At 43.7% G+C, this 20,597-nt stretch overlaps 1 protein-coding gene across 2 annotated transcripts; it reads right to left on the bottom strand.

Moving 5' to 3' along the window:
- Nucleotides 1-2,373: 2,373 nt before the first annotated feature.
- On the bottom strand, nt 2,374-20,297 carry OTUD3 (OTU deubiquitinase 3; the record flags this gene model as incomplete). 2 transcript variants are annotated; one of them, XM_084241668.1, is made up of 8 exons in its annotated part: nt 2,374-2,550; nt 3,442-3,626; nt 4,360-4,456; nt 4,926-5,057; nt 5,501-5,623; nt 9,124-9,236; nt 13,210-13,358; nt 19,956-20,297. In XM_084241668.1, the coding sequence occupies 8 exons, from the start codon at nt 20,168-20,170 to the stop codon at nt 2,374-2,376; spliced, it is 1,191 nt and encodes a 396-aa protein (XP_084097794.1). The 2 variants fall into 2 exon arrangements, with proteins under 2 accessions (XP_084097794.1, XP_084097793.1); XM_084241667.1 differs by having other exon boundaries at nt 3,442-3,653; nt 19,956-20,170.
- Between the last annotated feature and the right edge of the window lie 300 nt (nt 20,298-20,597).

Raw genomic sequence — 20,597 nt, 5'->3', positions numbered from 1 at the left:
AGATGTAGCACAGAGGTGAGGAAAGACTCACTTCCCAGCACGGAGCACGCCTGCTGACAGGTCAGCATGGACCAGACACAGCCCCTACTCTGCCCGCTGTGAACCCAGGAACTACCTCACAGCGTGGTGACTCAGGCAGTGAAGGCTACATTTAAACCCTTAGCTAGAAGATCACTAAAGCTGGCTACATCTACCCTATTCCTAGTAATTAACATACTAAGCACAGAATAGTTATAACTGGAAAACTGAAGCTGCAATAAAAGAAAATTACTGAAGCCGTTTGATGAGTTTTAGAGCCGAAGTTATTATAGCCCAGAAATGGGAAGCCTGTTATCAGAAAAAGGTAATTTGTAAATAAATGTGCCCAATATTCTGTAGTAACTTTTCAGCAGCTTCAAAAACTTCTAAAACCCAAAAGGGCCCAGGGCCGACTTCATTAACCAAGTAAAGCAGTTCCACTGCTCCCCGCCTTGGTTAAAGTCTCCCCCCTTAATCCTTAATCACAGAAGTTCTGGCACAAGAAACTGACCTTTCTGAGAGCCAGGATCTTATGCCTTCACAGTTTAAAAAAAAAAAAAAAAACAGAAAAGGAAGAATATTCATTGGAAAAGCTCAGTCACGGTAAGGAAATCTGCCCAGAGTCAAAAACCAAACCGTGGTGGCTCCCGAGCCCTGGCTCTCATGCCCTTGGAGACAGCAAGGCAGCCAGACCCTTCCCAGAGGAGGGATGCCGGGAGTCACGCTGTCAGGACTCCCCAGTGTGCAAAGAAGAAACGCTGTGCAGTTTCTAGATCTGCTAAATACTACAATGTGATGTACCAGGAAGAAGCCCAAGCCACAATGTCCTGGGAACAACTTCCAAGAGACTATTGATTCTCCAACCACAAAAAAGTCACCGGAGTCAAACAAACACAAAATTAAAATATATCACTGAAACTGAAGAAAGCAAACTGCCTACTGATAACTGAATGAAACCAGAGCCAGCCTAGATAATCAGGTCAAAACTGCCTTGCAGTTTTCCCTTCACCTCACAACTTTCATAGTTCTGAAATGTGATGGGATGGGAAGATAAGAATTTACCTTTTGATTCAGCATCTATTATTTGCCCAAATATTAGGTTCCCAAAGGCCAAGCCTGACAAGAGTGGCCACTTTACACTTTAGAGTTCCGAAGTTCATGCCCATCCAGCTCAGCTCTAGGAGGGACAGCTCTAACTAGGGAGTCATCTGAAGGACCCGGCCAAATGATGCTCTCCCCCTTTGGGGCAAATCCACAACTTCTGGAGAGTGCTGGGGAGCTTTTCCAACATCAAAATCCCAAACAGGGCTTAAATAAAATGTAAATGCATAATTTTATGGGATTTCATTTCCACAATACTAAATTTAGCAATAGGTAAAGTTCTTTTATTTCTCTGATGGCATCGTTCTAAGTCTAGAATAGTTGGAAAGAAAATATAGCTACTTATCAACATGAAAAACCCCGATGTTCTTCTAGACATCCTCTCCCCACAAGACAAAGTACCTCTTTAGACTTCGTAGGCAAAATCTCAGGGACACCTTGGTTTCTCCCTTTACAGCAACATATCCTGCTTCCGCATTATCAGCGCGCAGATCTGCATGTGGAGCAGAACAGGCCACCTTCCTGCCAGTAGTAGACAAGTACCCAAAGCCTGCACCGTCAGCACTCCGGCAGAGCCCAGCGCCCATGGAGAGTCAGCACACTGGTCACACGGACCAGCAGCACCTGTGCGCCCAGGCAACAGCGTCCGCATCAGGAGGAAGGAAACACAATTGTCTCATTTCCACCCCGACTATAGGCCACAGCCCCCACATCGTGTTACTTTGGGAAAGAACTTCCTGAATTATTTTCTGATTAACTTGGATTAGAAAAAAATTAAATCTAAACATGTTCCTGAGCTGGAAATCATTTATAAACTGTCCTGTATACTAGTATCTGTTTGAAGGTGAAAGAAAAAAAAAAGGAAATTTGTTATCATGAATTTCTGACATCTAAACTACTTTATGAACAATTACAGCAAAACTCACTCCAAACGTTAAGGAAAGATTCCCAAAGTCACTGAACTCTGATTTTCAGGGCAAATAAAACCGCACTTAAAGGGTTTTTCCTGACCTAACCATCAACCCCTGAAGCCTGATATTTTAATTATGGAACAGGAATTGCTTCTCTGCACTTTCATAAAACAAAACACATCACTAACAAAACTCTGAACAAAAAGAGGCAGTTTGCAGGAAACTCTGTTGCCAGTTTATGTGGACGTGTGGGTTGTTGGTGTGTGAAGGGACAGCCTCCCTGGAAAGCCTGGCACACAGACTCCATTTTCCATTCGCCTCTTAAACTCCCCGAAGGCCAGAGTCAGATGTTGAGAGCAGCAAAGGTCTTCACCAAGGTGACCTGCGCGTTCACATCTGCTTCACTCCTGTGACTGTCCCTGTGGCTGCCCCTGCTCTCCAGGGCTTTGTGACGGTGCCGTTCCTCCTGTCGCTTCTTCTTCTCCAGCCGCTGCTGCTCTCTCCTCTGTTTGTTCGTGACCTGAAAGAGAAGACTTTTGGGTGAGCTGCCAGCGGGCCGACTCAGGCTGCTGCCCACTGACAGGTGCAAAGGGTGCAGGCTGTCTTTCGACAAGAGCCAGAAAACCCACCTAGCAGATCAAGTGTTTTCTTTCCCATTACTGATCAAATTTACAATTAAATTTACAGCCACCTGCTGAGTCAGAAAACAGTATCAATTCCATCCTCCCCATACACCAATCCAAAATGGCCAAGAGACCAGCCGCTCCAATGCACCAGGAGCTGACACTCCGATGTGCCACAGGACACCTTCCCCTGCAGGACATACTGCCCCAGGTAATCTAAACAGCCCTCAGAAGCTTACCGTGGCTTCTGACATGTTGCATTTGAGCTCAGAACTTCTTGGTAAAAGTCTTTAAAAACAAGTTTCAAATTCAACTAAATGAACAGGGCCATACATAACTGTGGGCATGAGGGGGAAGGAGCCACACCCTTCTAGGGAAGCACTTGATAAATTATCCAAAGGTCTTTAATATTCAAATACCCAGGCCTTTTAACCGATCAAATTCCTCTTCTGGGACTCTAGCCAAGAAAATAATGCCACTGCGAATGACTGCATCAAAAACCAGGATTTCTTTTCTGGCTGAATTAACAGGGAAAGCACCCAGGCACACTACACTGGCTGACGAGAGGCTGCACTCACGCGCACAGGCTATGTTCTATGTATGCTTTCTCCAGTCACTCTCACTCACCAAACAGAATGAGCGAAGTCTTCATTCTACTTCCTCCCATTTTCTACAATAACTATGTTTATTAATCAAAAGAAAATCACACACCAGGATGAGCCCATTCCCTGCCGCTGCTGCGAATCACAGCAGCCCACCACTGGTACCTGCAAGCCCCTCTTTCATACCTTCGGCAGCTGGTTTTTATTTGCTTTGTTTTCTTCACCAGGACTGGCCCGCGACTTATTGTTTTCTGTCCTGCTTTCATTTAGGCCCTGATTTCCGAAAATTCTGGTGCCACTGCCACTCTCCTCCCATAAAGGGCCACAATGCTTCAGCGATCGGCCACTGGGCTTAAGGTTCTCATCTGCAGCTTCCAAAGAAAGACATTTTATTAAAACTGAGAACCAAACATAATTACATACTGTGATTAATGTTAAATGACTCCAAAATTACCTAGGTCCCTCAAGCACTGTCATTTGGAGAGCAAGTTTCCATGAGGCAAAATTACAGTATCAAGTGAATACAAGGGGCAACACAGGAAAAAAATAATTGGTAAAATTTGGAAGTTAAATTTACATACGCTTATTAGCCAGCCTTATCATCAGCATCACACCAGCACAGTATTTTATTAGATAAATTGCTTTTCAACATGAACTTTTAGGGAGAAATCTTTCATTTGCATCCACAAATAAGAAATAGGCTCAAAAGCTGTCTAGTCAATAGAGTAGCCACAAGTCACATGTGGCTATTGAAAGTGAAGTAAAATTTACAGTTTAGTTCCTCAATCTCGCTTAGTTGCGTGTCAAGGACAGCACAGATCTGGAGAGCACCCATTTAAAGTCACAAAGACCATGTTACTTAGCTTTATAAACAGGCACAGCAAATACATAAAGAAGAATAAAATACCCAATCACCTGGAAAACTAAAATGCCAGGAAAGGTATCTGGCACATAATACCTGGCCATCATTACTTAAATCATTAATCTTTAAGTCATTAATACATTAGGGAACTATAGTCCACCTGACTTGATTAAAAATAACAAAAATGAAAAATCACCAACACAATACTTCTGAAAGTTTGTAAGTATCAATCATGAACTTACTATTTCTTTTTCCCTGGTTCATCTGCAGCATGGCAAGTATTGCAGATTCAATATTGTAGTTTTCAGCTTCCAGGTTCTGGACTATCAAATTAAAATCCTATTCAAGAAACAAACATTTCAAGACTTGAGTAAGCCTTTGTACCTATCTCTACTTCAACAATTTAACGGGGGAAAAAAAGTGTAATGGTGAGAAATGTGACAAGATTTCATGACCTTTTTCTTTTAGAAAATGTCTTCATTTTCAATAATGCTGGTCACCTGAAATAACCGTTTAATATAAATGAATTCTGTTTATAAAAGTGCAATTTTACTAGTGTAAATACTAATCAGAAAAAAATAAATAAATCCACATACTACCTTAGGGTTTTGAACAGTACTGGGAAAATTTAGCAAAACACAGGGACGTGAAAAAATAGCTCTCACTGTCTGGCACACAACCTGATCAAGCTACAAATACCGTGGACCTAGCTTGGCCTGGCAGATGTGAGCGTGCCAGAGGGCGCCACCGAAGTAAGCTGGTGACGCCTGTTCCTAAGTCCTCGTTATCGCCCGGCAGGAATACTAACGGAACACCCGGTAGCATTGCAGACTTTCTGGACGGCATCTTCTACTTCATCTCTCAGATCATCTTCAGAGTCCACGCCCTTTGTCTTGATCTTCTCTCTTTTATTTGATTCATCCTGATGAAGTATCTGAAACTAATGGAGATATAAAGAGTAATAAAAATTTTTTCACAGAAGTCAAGAAACTATGTTCACGATCTTCAACGCTCTATTCAAAAACGTTCAAAGATAAGGGGTAAAGATTCCCAAGAACACTTTCAGGGAATGGCAAACATTATGGTTGAATTCTACCCAGACATTGAGTTCCAGGGCACAAGAGAAATATTCAAAAGAAAGGCCCCAAACGGGGTGAACTGCTCGGAAAGAATGGCTTAGAGCACTGACAGTTTCCAGAAAGCAGCGCTTTGGCAATGGCTGCTGACTTGTGCAGCACACACGTGCCTCAGTCAATTTCCAGAGCTGTGGGCGAAGTAACCCCACAGAAGAGACCCCCTCTGCTAGCACCCACTGGTTTCTGGCCCCAGGACACACTAGTTCCTGCAAGACTCGGAACACAGTCAAACACAAGCCTCACTCACATCTGTCTGGAGGTGTGCAGGGGCCTCCGAGTTGTCGTTGACCCTGCGCACGCTGTCGTAGTGCTCTCCGTAGCGGTACGCAATGTGCAGCTCCCGCACGTTGCTTTTATCTGTGCCACGAATCTGCAAGGATGGGCAGGAAAAGGGCAGATGCCCATGAGGATCTGGATGGTGCCAACTTCTGCAGAGTAATGCCACCTGGACTGCCCATGAAGCCCAGTCACCAACTGGGACTCTGACTGGGACAGCCATTTCTGAATTCTCTCTCTTCCATGTATGTATGCTTCGAGGTGCTTATTAATATGTAAGTACATGAAACAAAGCCATAAGAAAATATATATTCCCAAGCCAGGAGCATATTAACAACGAAGTTAAATAAGCTAAAGTTTCATGGCCCTGGGTACCTCAAATGCACAGGACATTTCTAAAAGGTAAAACAACAAACTCAAAATTTCCCTCTCACATTACTCTCGAGACAGAACCACATACAGCAAAGTAGCACTACCTGTGCGCCCTGGAGGCACCACTCACACGCGTTCTGTGTGAACGCACCCCTGGAGCACAACCCAACAGGAACGGTGCTCCCCAGAGTTAGGCAGTACAGAGCCCTAAGGTCCAGTCTGGGAGTGCCCCCCAGGAAATGCCATGCCCACAGAAATGCTGCAGTCATTCTGCAATATGTCCCCTAGGAAGCCCAGTAGCCATCTCTCTGTTAAAAACATCCCCTCTTGCTCTGAATGAAAGCACAGACAATAAGACACATAACTTAAACAATATTTGTGGTCAAAAGACAAAGCAAAAGCCACGGAATAAGTAGGAACCACACAGGACTGGAAGTCAGAAGTATGGATACCTCTCTAGGTAGAATATATAGGTCTCCAAGTGCAGGAGTGTACTTTAACACACATTAAAAATAGAGACAGCACCATTTACTTCCAGCAAGACTACTGGGAAAGGAAACTAGTTGATTATAATCTTTGAACAACGTGACCCTTAAAGCACTTAGATAGCTAAATAATGCCACTACCATATTCAAATTCCAAATAGAAAAAATAACTGGAAAAACAGTCGTTAAGTGTGATAATCGTTAACTTTCCACGCTCCTTTCCACACTACACATGTCTATATTTTCACAGAAGCATACTCTATTTCATTTGTAAGGAAAAAATGAGCCTTCAGTATCTCCATGCTGTGAGTATAAACCTACTCATTATTAAAGCAAGACCTCTTGGGCCTCCCCGGTGGCGCAGCGGTTGAGCGCTGGGTTGCGAAGCTGTTCGCGGCCTCTGCGGCGCCGGTTCGATCCCCGGCTGCTCCCCGGCCACCGGAGGAGGGTCCCGCATGGCGCGCAGACCTCTGCCGCCCGCTGCTCCCCTCAGCAGTGTACTTCGGTCCTTCTGCCTGTTCTGCAACCCGCTCTGGCTCTGGTGAATTCTCTCACCCTCCCGCGCTTCTGACTGTACCCGGTGCATGTATAAACAAAACAAACAAACAAATAAATAAATAAATAAAACATGCCTCTATTTAAAAAATAAATAAATAAATAAATAAAAAGCAAGACCTCTTACCTACCACAGTAAAAACCAATGCAGTTTCAATTCTTAAATTTTATAACATGCTTTACTGGGGGGGGAGATGGGTAAGATCCGAGAGCCAGTTCAGCAAAGATGGCTAAACAGCAGGTACTCAACACTCTCAATGTCCAGGAACCCATGAAAGACAACACTACAGAAATGCATTTGAAAAAAATAAATTCTAACTAAGCAGAATTATCTTCCACAACTCCCTAGATATTTAAGAAACTTTAAAAAGTTATCATCACTGGTGGAAAAGGCAAGCTACGGTTCCTAAATTGGCACTATTTTCCTTCAATAGGGTCATTATGCTTTATATTCAAATGACTGATGACTTCTGCTAAACTAAAATGTAATGACAAAAAATAGGACAATAAAGGAGGTAACCGGTAGTCTTGGCTGAAAGACCATCCTTAGAGCCTCAATAAAAATATGTCAGCTCTCCCTGATGCAGGGGCATCCACAGGGGCACCCGACCACACTGCCCCAAAGAACACACATAGTTGTTGTTTCCCCTAGTCAGTGCAAGGAGAAATTCCTCACTAACTCCTGGGGTATCTACTTTATTTTGCTATAGTGTCATTTTGTTAAAAGGATATTATTCCAGGCACAAAAGGCTGTATACTTCCATTCATATGACATTCTGGAAAGGCAAAACTATGAGAGACGGGTAAGCGGCTACAGGAGGTTGGGGGTGTAGAGCGAACAGTGACTGCAGGGGACTGAGGACGCTTGGGGGCAGTGGCGCTACCCTGCACGTTGACAGGTGGTGCTTACATGACTGTTGCCATACACAGAATCACACACCTGGGAAGGTAAATTCTGCTGTATGTGAACTATAGCTGCTTTAATGAACAAAAGCTGGGAATAAGCAATTTATACAGGAATATACATGCAGATTGCATAGGAAAAAAAGCCACAGCTGCCTTTATAATAATATACAGGGATACACGTGTGTACATATACAAACATTTCGGTTTATACGTATACAAATGTACCTCAAACGTGCATAAAGACACTGTGATACATTTCTTCTTCATTACAGATGAATGTTTCATAGTTAAGAATCTGTATGACAGGGACACACAATAAAATACTAACAATCACCATCTCTGGGGAGTGTGACTGAGTGATTTGTAATTGACTTTATGGGCTTTTCTAAATTTTCAAATTTTCCTTTAATTGACATGCTTACCTTGCTAATTTAAAAAAAAAAAAAAAAATCACATGCCCAGTCTTCAGGAGTTGAGACAAGGTGGCAAGAATCATTCTGAATGCAGAAGGAGAGGGAGGGTGGGTAAAGGTCACCTGTAATCACTTACTTATACCCGCCCCCTGGCCCGCCATACTCCAGAACGCTTGGTTTGATGGATTGTTTGTAAGATTAGGTTGATTTAGGACTAAAGGTAAAGAAAGGAGAAAACAGCAGAATGGGCAGCTACTTCACAGCGGGAGCTAGGGAACCCGCACAGCGACACTGCACTCTGCTGTTCTACAGCCCAGATTGACTATGGTAAAATCTTCTTGGCAGTAGAAAAACCACTGTAACTGTTACATATACCTCAGCAGAGCACAGATAGAGAAGCTGACGTCCTAGACCATGAAACAAATTTTGGTGTTCAGAACACACTTTTTTGTAACGGTTATGAAAGTGATTTTGATCTTTGTTTGCCTCCACCTAAAAAACACAAGCATCCGCACAGAAAAAGGCATACTTCAGACTAGACCTGCATGCACCAATCCTTTACATTCTCACTTAGATATTTTTACAGTTATCTAAGGATTTCTACATTAAGCTCTCTGCTGTCAAATGACCAATACACCAATTTCAGAGGTTTCTGAATTAATACTTCGCACTCCATTTGTGCACAGCACAGCAGGCTTTAATTCCAAGTCAACACAACCCACTAACTGTATCTTTGGTTAGTCTTGAATTCTAGGTTACCCCACATAGTTCAACAACAAAGGTCAAGCCCGGTCGTTTTAGGACATCCCCAAAGCTAATTTTTAAATAAGAGCCTAAGATAAATCCTTCAATAGGTGACGTACCTGCCACAAAGGGGCATTAAGTTGATGAATCACCACATTCAATTGATGATTTCTTGCAAAGGCTACAATTGCATCATTGCCAGCAAATGTACCAGACTTTGCCAAACTGGCCACTGCATGAAAATAGGAGAGAAAGAAAAATAAAGTCTTTAGGACGAAAAAATCCAAATGCAAAAGTGCTTTGGTATTTATCTAGTTCCAAATAATGAGAAACAGAATGTACATCTGAAAAGTCCATTAGCTTCTGTCAGAGTTCAGGAATTTAGCTGGTTGAATGGAGACCGCTACTCAGATAGGCACTAATCATTTCTAAAGGATTCATTTATTTCTTCAATAAATATTTTCTGAATGCTTCCTATATGACTGACTCTACCACACACTGGAAACAAAACAATAACTACAGTAATGATAACATTTTGCATGAATGATCAGGCACTGTTCTACTTGCATCCCATAAATGAGCACTTTTAATCCTTAAACCAATCCTCTAAAAGAGGTATTATCATGAACACCATCACAGGAGAAGACTGAGGCATGGAGCAGTTTATAACTGTGCCCAAGGTCACAGAACTAGTGCCCAAGGTCACAGAACTAGTGCACAGCAGAGCTGAGATTTCATTCCACACAGGCCACTCCATTACACAGCCAGCCACAGGAGTTTGCAACCAGTGCTGAGCAAACAAAAAGAAAATAGACATTATATGTGCACAAGGGCTACAGGAAAGGGATGAACAGAAAAGAATTTGGCCTTGCCTGGAGTTCTGGCCCTTGTCACTGGTTGCTGGGAGATAACCTCTAAACCCTTCGGGATTTCCTAAGAGATAGGAGTTAATCACAGCAGTCTCCTCAGCAACCTACAACTGATAGCTTATGCTAAAGAGGTGACTCACTATAGACCTCTGTGGCCAGTGATGTCAGGACAGACCTGGGAGCTGGAGATTGGGCCTAACCCCTTAGGTAATCGATCAGTAAACCTACATAATGAAGCCCCAAATAAAAATTCTAGACACTGAAGTTCAGGCGCACTTCCCTGATTGACAGTCTCTTCATGTAGTGTGTGACCTTCCCAGACTCATTTCGATGTGTGTTCTTTCCCTGTAATAAATTATAACTGCGAGTATAACAGCCTTCAGTGAATTCTCTGAGTCCTTCTAGCAAATTATCAAACCTCTAAGGGGTTTGGGAGAAACGCAGATTTGCAGTTGGTTCCAGGAGTGAGGGAAATCGTGTGCAAGACTGTGCCCTAAAACCTGGCAGCTTGACTAACTCCAAGTGGGAAACAAGCCAGTCTGGTCGCGGGAAGGGTGGGGGCAGTGGACGAAGGAAGCTTCTCAGCTGGGGTAACTAAGCTGATTCCCAAAGGACAAGCAGGAGCTAGGCAGAGGAACTGATGATGGTCCCAGAAAAGGAGAAAGAGAGAGAAGGAAAAGCTTGTGGTATGACACAAACTGAGAATGCTGAGGTGGCAGTCTAGAGGAACAATCAGATGTCGTGGGAAATGGCAAGAGATAAGGGTAGAGAAATAAGAAAATCACAGATCACAGAGGATTAGAGTTTAGATTTTAACCTAACGCCAATGGGGAGCTACCAACAGGTTTTAGAGAAGAGGAAGGCATTTTAAATGTGCACTGAGATCACCGTTCTGGCTGCAATGTGGAATAAACTGAAGGGGAGGAGAGGCAATGAGACCAGCACAGTGAGTACTGAGGCCTTGGCAAACGACCACAAAGGCCCAATTGTACAAGGTGGTGCAGCGAGGAAAAAAACAAATACTGAGGGAGAAGTCACAAGACTTAATGAGTACCTGGGTATTGAGCAGAGAGGGAAAGGAGGCACAAAGAATATTCAATTTTCTGATTTCATTTGTACAACTACAAGTTGTACCTGTACAATGAGGGGAATGATACCACCAGTTCTCCAAAGCCACAGTCCATAGGAAAAGAATAATTCTAAGACAGGGTGAGATGCAAGGGAAACAGAGTCCTGGAGAGTCAAGGAGTCATTCATTGATTCATGCCAAAGTGTCTTAGGAGTGCCTACCGTGAGCCCGGCTGCACTGCAGAACAGACACAGTCTCCACTTTCAAGAACCTCACAGTGTAACTCGGTAGACTGGTTGGCATTAAAAATACATAACTGTGATAGGAGGGAGGCATGTATTAAGTCTAGAATTCAAATGACTTTCGGGTTTCTCTTCATTTCCTCTATTGCAGTCAGTCACTTTTCACTTCTTTAAAGCTCCATTTCTTATCGCGCTCTCCCCAACCATCGAGCATACACAGTGACATGTCAAAAAAATACCTTCCATTCTACATCGATAGTGACTATCGCACCAGCAATTGAAAGTCTGACTTTCTTGTCCTACCACACCCCCAAATCTACCACACAAGACCTTCATTGAGGATTTTCAAAGTAGAATGTAGAGTGACAAACTAAAAACTTCCTTCATTCGAAATGATTATCTTAATTGGATCAACAACACATATCTTAATTGGATCAACAACACAATTTATTTTACATCACACTGTGTCCAACTGCACATACATAGCTTGTAAACTGCTGGCCATCTGATAAACTATCTGCTAGATAAAAAGTGATTCAGGCACAGGGAACATGAGCACTCAGGAGCGTACAGATTACTCAACTGGAATCAAACTGGCTTCTGTGTCCCTTTTGCTACTGTTGCCTCAGTTGAGTTCTTTCCCAAGTGAGGAATTAGAAAGGCTTTGGGCTCTCTGACAGCTTCCTTCCTGCTGCTGCCCTCTCTCTTACAGCCACCTCACCTTTCCCCCCGCAGAAACTTCAGAATCACCTGCCTCCTCTCTTTCCACTCCAATGAGTCCCAGCAATAACAGTGCCAGACGTTCTTCAGCCTGGACTCCCCTCATGATCCCCAGTATATGCTGTGATGGAGACCCGCTTATTCTTTCATTGGGCCACATGGAAAGTCTTCTACCGCATCTCCCTTCTCAGTCTCTCTCCTCACCCGCTCTCAACACAATTTTCAGTGAGCTCTCTAATATCCAGGAATGACTCTTTCCTGATCAGACAGGTAAGACAGACTGTGAACTCCGCGATAAAAATGTTATTTGTAAAATAGAAATATATCAGCACCTAGCATAATACCTTTCAAAACTATTCGTTCTTTCATCCTTTTTTCAATAAAAATCTGTTTTACTCAGATTTATTTTCTTTCATCGTTTCAAAACACTGTTACTGGATTAAAGGACCATGGATTTTTGCCCATTTTTTTTTTGTAGAAGCAGAAGCTATTTTCATAAGACTCAGAGGGGTGTGAGGAGGGGAAGAGAGAGTAGGTATCTGTCAAAATTAAGTTTAAAAGCTCATACATATTCCTTACCAGATTTGAGCCTATTAAAATTTAAAATTAAAAAAAAAACTAAAAAATTAAAACCACTAATTGACTTGGCTCAAAAAGGAGGCTGTGTTTGGGTTTTCTGTGATAAATCCAAAATGACTTTACTGGTTTTTTTTATTACAAATGTAATACATGATCATTTAAAAATCAGGAAAATCAACAAAAGTTAAAATACTGGTAATTATGTCATCCCCAGATGGCTGGTACTTATTAAGAACTTATTTCAATTGTTATTATCTAATTTAATCTGTTCAAAACACCCCATAGATTAGGTGTTATTATCTCCCCTTTATAGAAGTTGTTGAAAGTGAGTGATTTCTGAAAAATAAAATGGAGTCAGAAATCAACAACCATAAAATGCTAGTATCTTTCCAGACTTGTCTAGTTGTCTATCGTGTTTCTGTTGTATGCACCTTTTAAAAATAGGATCTACGCACCTATTTAATAGCCTGTCCCCCCAACCCCCCAGTGAACAAGGTGTCATCAGTAGTTTTTCATGACTTAACAGCATCATTTTTATTAAGTACATATACATCTAAACCTTTTAATTCCCAACTGCCTAGCACAAAATACAGCAGACAAATGGTGAACAAATGAAGGACGTAATTTACATAACCAAACCCCTGGCTGGCAGGTTGGGAGATGCTGATAGATTTAATTACCCAATGCATTACTCCTGGAGGGGCCAGTGTCCCACAGTGAACCTACCATGTTTCTCAAAAGGAATGTCATCTTCTACAAAGGGTTCGAAATCCTCCCGCTGCTTTATCATGTAGTCCACTGTCTCTTGTCGGTGCTTGAGATGATTTCGCGAGTGTCCCTCCAACTGATCCCCAAGAGCTCTGAACAGGCAATTGCTATCAAAACAAAAATGTTGGTCAAGACCCTTGAAAAACTAACAGTTCATCTAAAACAATGATGTTTCTTTCATGCTAGGCCATCCGCGGAAATCGTTCATGCAGAGAAGAGATAAAGCCTCAATTCCGACAGTACAGGATTCGTCCCAGATGCTGGGAGCGCTCAAGGGCACATTCAATCACGTTACCTTCCTGAGATGCAACAAGCAAGGATTCTCTTCCTACTTACTGCTGGTTGACTCAGGAAAGACACTGAAACCTCCCTGGGCCTCAGCAACTTCAAGTGAAGTTGGTGATGTATTAACTGCCCTAAAGACAGGGTCCAGATATCAATATTACAGTCATTCCACACCAAAGGATGTGGGTGAGTCACATCTACTGCCGCTTTTCTGAAACAAGTTTTGCTATAGCTGCGCAGCTAACTAATCAATCACCGACATGAATGATCCAATCATTCGTCTAACAACAAGTATCCAAAAGATACCCCTTTGTCAAGCTCCCAACACAAGCAACACAACACAGAGAAAACCACGAAAGGGGAAGCACACACCCGCCCCCCTTCACCCGGGGCCATGGTGCCGCCATCAGTCCTGCAGAATGAAAACTGGTGACACCGTTTTTGTTGTTTCTAAAATTAAAATGCTGGTAATAAATCTTAAGAGCTATCTTTACTTACAAACTTTCAGAATTTTAAAAGTCCAAACTATATTACAAACAGCCCAGACACAGAGACTACAGTAACACAAACACAATCTGGAATCCCTACAAAGAAAGAAACACGCCATGCTGAAGCCAAACAGTAGCCAGTTTCAAACCAAACTGTTTACTTTTCCAAATGAAAATCTACAGCATTCTAATTCCAGAAAAATTCATCACTTTGGACAGAACTTTCCATCTAAATGTATACAAGAGTTCTCCGTTTTTCAATCAGAAAAGTGAGATTTCTGTAGAAAAAGAGGCAAAAATCTCTTCAATTGCATAAGGGTTTTTTTTTTTTTTTAAGATGAGGGGAAGGGAGAATTTAAAGACAACAAATTGTGTAAGTTAAAAAACAAGAAATGTGCATCATCATCTGGGGCAAGATTCTGGAAAGGAGTGGAATATAGCAGTTCTATATACTGGACAAAGGTGTCTGTTGCAGCACCTTCTTTTCAACCAGAGGGAAAAGTAAGCTAATGGAGAAAACATCTTCAATGTTAAGCTTTTCTCTCAAACTTTTTTTAAACCTTTAGCATTTGCCACCACTGGTCTATTCTTGCATATACTTTAATGGAAGTATGATGTAGCACAGAATTCGATCATTAGTTATTTCACATTTAATGTATCAAAATCCATGGTGTTCTACAGAAAGTAAATGCTTTCCAAGAACTTGTCATAACATGGGCAAATGTGCTCACGGAAGTAAAAAGCACAGGCATGACACCATGTTCCCCTGTATACGCTACACACACGGAACAAGAAAAGCAACAAAACAGCCACCTCGTGCCAGGGACAGTTCTAAGTACTGTGTATATATGTATTAAATGTGTTTAGTCCTCACAGATTTTTGAAATAGGTGCCACCAGAATCCCCTTAGGAAAATTTGCCCAAGGTCATAAAACCAGCAAGTGATGGACCAGGCTTCAAACCTGGGCACCAAGATGTTAGCTCTAGTTAATGGAATTTTGTTAGCCCAGGGTAATGGAATTAGGAGCAATGGTTAAACTTAATATATTTTCTACAGTTACCAAACTTTCCTTGGGCTCACTAAAAATAAGTATTCGAAATGAAAAATCAAGATAGACAAATCACTTCCTTCTCTGAGCACTTCAAGGTAGTCACACAGGAAATGTCAAGAAACACAGAGCCAACCTGGGTTCCCTCAGGGAGTCCAGCAAAATCACGAAGGATGCCCTGGAGAGCAAAGCGACCAGAGCCCCAAGGACCCACAGGAGCTCCCAGCTGTTTCCCGAACCCACCCCTTCATCTGTTACACTAGCAGGGCTTCACAACCCCACTCCACCCCCACCGCCACGCCCCACCCTGACAACTGGGGAGAATTTTCTGTTGGGAGAGCTGTCCTGTGCCCTGCAGAGTAATGAGGAGCGTCCTCAGCTACATCCACTAGATGCCAGTATCATCACCACCGCCTCCCTCCACCTCAGTTGTGACAACCAACCGAAAACGCCTCTAGATATTGCCAAATGTCCCCCAGGGAGAGCAAAATCATATCCACTTGAGAATCACTGCACTACAGGGATACAGGTAGGGTCTTGCACCGGAGTTCACAAAAACAACCAACTACATAAGCAGCATGAAAAGGTTTGGGGTGTTCCATCATTTACTATGAGAAAATACTGATAGACATCACAGAATCAATGGGTTCATAGGATGCAGTAATAATAAATGTGCAAAAAAGGGGGGCAGGTTTTTGAAGGCAGATAACAGCTAGAGTGCCATATTATTCTGGTTATGACATTTTCAGGGTCACCTTCAGAGGAGATGGTGTGGCTTTAAACTACATAGCATGAAGAACACAGTGGCTTTGAGCCTACAGAAGGTTCAAGGGGACACGAGATTTGCCTCCAACTATTTGTCATTGCGAAAGGGAGGTTATACTTGTCAATACAATTGACATTAGAAAATGGGAGCTACAGAAACATAGATGTCAACAAAAAAAAAAGTAAATTTCATTTTAGTTCTATGGAGACAGACCGTACAGAAGATTTCTGTAAACTCCCATCTATAAGCAATCCTCGGGAACTGTCTACATCCGTGCAGTACAATGTGGTGGTCACACGCAGCCACTTCAGAAGTGCTCGATCCAAGTTAAAGTATGTTAGAAGTGTAAAATCCTGGACTTTAAATAGTATTTTTAAAATGGAAATATCTCATTAGCTTCAAATTCAATTATATGTTGAAAATACAGTAGCTTAAAAATTTAAGCATGAAAAATAGTTTCACCTGTTTCTTTTCCCTTTTTTAGTGTCACTGCTGGGAAATTTTTAAATTTCATTTTGTGGCTTCCATTTTATTTCTGTTGGGCAGCACTGGTCTAGATGACCGAATCTCCCAGTGTGATTCCTGACTAGCAACACCAGCATCACCTGAGAACTTGCCAAAATGAAAATTCTGGGACCACGTCTAGTGTACTGAGTGAAACACTGGGTTGGGACCCAGCATTAATCCCCCAAGTGTCATAACTAGCCCTCTAGATGATGCTGTAGCGTGCAAACATTTGGGAAACACTAGTCTAGAATCTAGACTCTAAGTCAGTGGTTCTCAATTATGGCTGCATATTAGAATCACCTGTGGACATTTTTCAAGTTGTCAATAAGCAGGCCCCCCTGCATGATATTCGATCTAGGGCTGAGCCCAAGCACTCTGTTTTTTCCAAGTGACTCTATTATACCACCAACACTGAAAACCACTGAACTAGACAAGTGATGGAGCTGATATGCAGGCGATGTTGGTACTAATGGATAATTACACAGAATTAAAAGAAAAGACAACTTGTTTGGGACAGAGAAAAAGAATACAATTAGCGATTCTTTAATGTTTTAATTTGAGAGCATTACTAAGTAGTAATGTAATTTAGAACTACACAGTAAGATAAAGCTGGATATTGTTCAATGAGGCACTAATACAGCACTGACTAAATCCAATTAGAGGTCCTTGTCATGCTATAATCAATAATGTTTTAAGGACAACATCAAGGTTAAACTCTTTCTTGTTATGCAATTGAATCCAACATATATGGGGGTCCAGTCCACAGAAAACACGACAAACATGAAGGTAGCCACGATGTGTTCCAAGTAGCAATCCCCTTGTTAGGTCCCCTAAAAAAAACCAGATTAATCTATGCTAAAGTGACAGCTAATGGAAAGGCTACATTTGAGGATACCAGATAATTACTTCCCAAGCATCCAGAGATTCCAGAATGCTGCAGAAGCATACTACCTACATTATATGCCAGTGTAGTGAATGTCACCTCAGGTTACTCAACATTGTCATCAGGCCAGAATGGCTACTATTTTCTTTATATTACCATAAAAAATACCAGAGAACTCACTAAGTATTCCTAACCAACAGAATCTGTTGACACCTACCAACCCATCATACACACAGCAAACAACACTGCACAGTAACAAAGCCTGTCGATGCCATATCCCAACGGGCCACAGTGGTAAAGAGGGCTGAGCCACAGTTCATCTTGTAAGACCCATAGAAAGAATTTGTGAACACAAAGGATCAGTATTATCATTTTACCTAATATTGTCCAAAGAATAGGAACCTCGCAACTAAGAGATACGAGCATGCCAAACAAACTGGCCCCTGGCCTCTGCAGTCTCATTGTCCCGGACTTCTACCCCGATCCCCTATACTCCTGTCATCCTAAACAACTGGTCAATCACTCAAAAACAATGTGCTCCTGTGCCTTTATATAGAATACCACCTCCATCTGGAATGTTCTCTACTGGTCCACCATAAGTCTGAATCAGAGGCATCTAGCCTCAGTAAGGTTAGTACGTCTCAAACAGCATTTGCTGAATGAATGAGAAGATCTCCCTGACCACTTCAGGGAGTACCAGCCACTTCCTTTTCAACAGTGCCAATAAAATAGGTCACTATTAAGACTATACCAAACTGTATTTGATTATATTATCTGTTCTCAAAGTGAGGGGGCTTGGGGGGAGAAAGGTGACTCGGTGACCCTTTCAGATGGTCCTGTGTTCATGAATTCAAAATCAAGACGTTCTTTATCTTTTCTCTCTCATTCTTTGATATATGTGCAGTGAGTGGAGTCTTCCAGAACTGATAGGAGGTTATCACTCAGCTAATGAAACTGTGTACTCCTGAATTTTATATTTCTGTCTTACTTTCTGATATAGTAAATACCGTAGCTATAACCCATATAAATAAAAGCTCTTTGGAGTCTTCAGTAATTTGTATAAGGAGTCCAATGACCAAAATGTTGGAGACCTGCTGTTACGTGTTTGCTCATTAGGCTATGAACTACTTAGGTATCTCAGTCAGTGTATGCTCAACCAACATTTGCTGAATTAACGAAAGAAAAATAGGCTCTCTTTGGGGTGGAGATAAAAGTAGCACCCTCAGATTTTCCTGCAGCATTATGAAAGCTCCCTCAAGATTTTATTAACTCCCTGTGTGGTGATTCTTGCTCATAAGCAACCTTCTGCTAGTACTTCAGTTGTTTGGCACCATCACTGAGGATATGGTGCCCAGAATAACAGACACAAGCAATCCAACCACTTGCAAGGAAGAGCCCCAACCCGTCCCACTGTATTCGATTCGATTCATTTTGGTTCCCACAGCAGTTCTGCACTTGTGAATTTGATTAAGATCCTGAATGGTTCATAAACTTTGTATTTGAGAAAGTCAAGACACTAGGTTAAATGCAAGCCTTTAACTGTAGTGACTCCACTAAGGAATGCCCCTTTGAGAGGCCCTACGGAGGGTCTAGTTGGTCTTCATCTATAATTTTGTAATTTATTCAACAAAAATGTATTGAATGCTGCCTTCCATATATCAGGCACTGTGCTAAGTGATGGTTAAATGCAATCAAGTTCTAAATCCAATTTGCCTGAAGCAATGAGAATATGTAGGAACGGTGGGAAAAGGAAATCAAGGCCAGATCATAAACACTGATTAATACATCTGATTAATAAGATGCAATATAATGTGAAATCTAGAAAACTCCTTTCCACACTTATTAGCTACACCAATTCTGCATGGTCTTTAGTTTCCATCTTATTCCTTCCCCTGTCCAATCTGAGCATTCAAACGAAGGAAAATCAACAGCTAGGCTGTTGCTAATACTGCTTCTTCCAGAGTGGCGCACCTGGCAACCAGAGTTCCTTTCACCTAACCCTGCAATGGGGATGCAATCTGTTCCCCTTCCCTCTCCCCGAGCCTTTCACTTCTTCCAATCATGCTCTTGTATCCATATGCCCTTTCCTGCGCCACATTCCCTTCCCTCTCTCCCACCCATGTTCCCTAAAAAAGCTGAACTTAGGTTCCTGCCCAAGCCCAAAGCAAGCTTGCGTGAGCTGCCTTGCTTGCAGAAAGGGAGGCCCATGAAAACAAGAACTAGAAAAGTTGCCGTTAGCGCAATAAACAACAGGCCCTCACAGATCTGACTTCCCAAGTGTGAGAGCGGGGCAATACCGCAACAGGACGGACTCCAAGGTGGCAAAGCATTATACAAATGGGGTGCACGCCTTTCCCATCGTCTCCCTGTCATCAGGACTCTACGTGCTGTCCTGCTCTCCCAGGGACTCGCTCCCTCTCATGCCATCAGCTCTCCGCTCAAATGCCCCCCTCCAGGAGGCCTTCCTGGGCACCGATCTAAAGGAGACCTGCTCCAGGATGCTCAGGACCCCTTCCGTCTCTTCGCGGCCTTTGCCATGATTAGAGCAAAACCGGGGCTCCGCGCTCACCCCGAGGGGCGTGGCCCGCGCCGGACCCCCGGCCGGGGACGCTGCCGGCTCGCGGCCGGCGCGGGGCCGCCCGAATGAATGAGAGGACGAGCGGGCGACGGTCGCCCAGCCCGGCGCGACCCCCGGCGCCGCCCCCCGCGCTCCCGGCCCGCCTCACCCGTCCCCCGGCACCTCCCGCAGCTTCAGCCCCAGGGCCTGCAGCTGGTTGGCGAAGCTGACGAACTCCTCCTCGCAGCCGCCGCCGGACTCCGGCCGGTTCCGCCGCTCCTTGGCCAGGGCCCGGCGAGCCGCCCGCTCGTCCCGCTTGCGCTCGGTCTCGGCCTTCCCGCGGCCGCTGCCGGGCCGGCTCTTCGCCGCCTGCTTTCGGGACATGGCCTCGGCCCCGCGGCCCGCAGCAGCCGGAGAGGAGCCGCAGGACCGCCGGGCCGTCGCCTCGGGCGCGGAGAAGCGGCGCGGCGCGCTCGACGGGACCCGGCGACGGCGACGCGGCCGACGCGCCTGCGCCAGAGCGGGGCGCCCGGGTCACGTGACGGAGCCCGCCCCCTCCGCGCGGCTCCGTGGGCGGGGCCATAGAGAGTCCCCCGGGAGAGCTAGAGGGGCCGCCCTCCTGCGCGGCTCGACGCTTCCCCTAGCGGTGGGTGGGCGCTAAATGCGGAGCCAGAGGGGCAGGGAGGACAAAACTGGAGAAGGTCAAGGAGAGAAATCGAGGGTGAGAGAAGAGGGGGCGACAAGAGCAGCGGCGAGAGTTAAGAAGAAAGGAGACGGAAGAATGTTGACTCTAGTTTGGATCGCCGCTGTC

This window comes from Talpa europaea (assembly GCF_964194135.1).
Source record: "Talpa europaea genome assembly, chromosome: 9".
NCBI lineage: Eukaryota > Metazoa > Chordata > Mammalia > Eulipotyphla > Talpidae > Talpa > Talpa europaea.
This window is presented reverse-complemented; position numbering and strand designations above follow the sequence as displayed.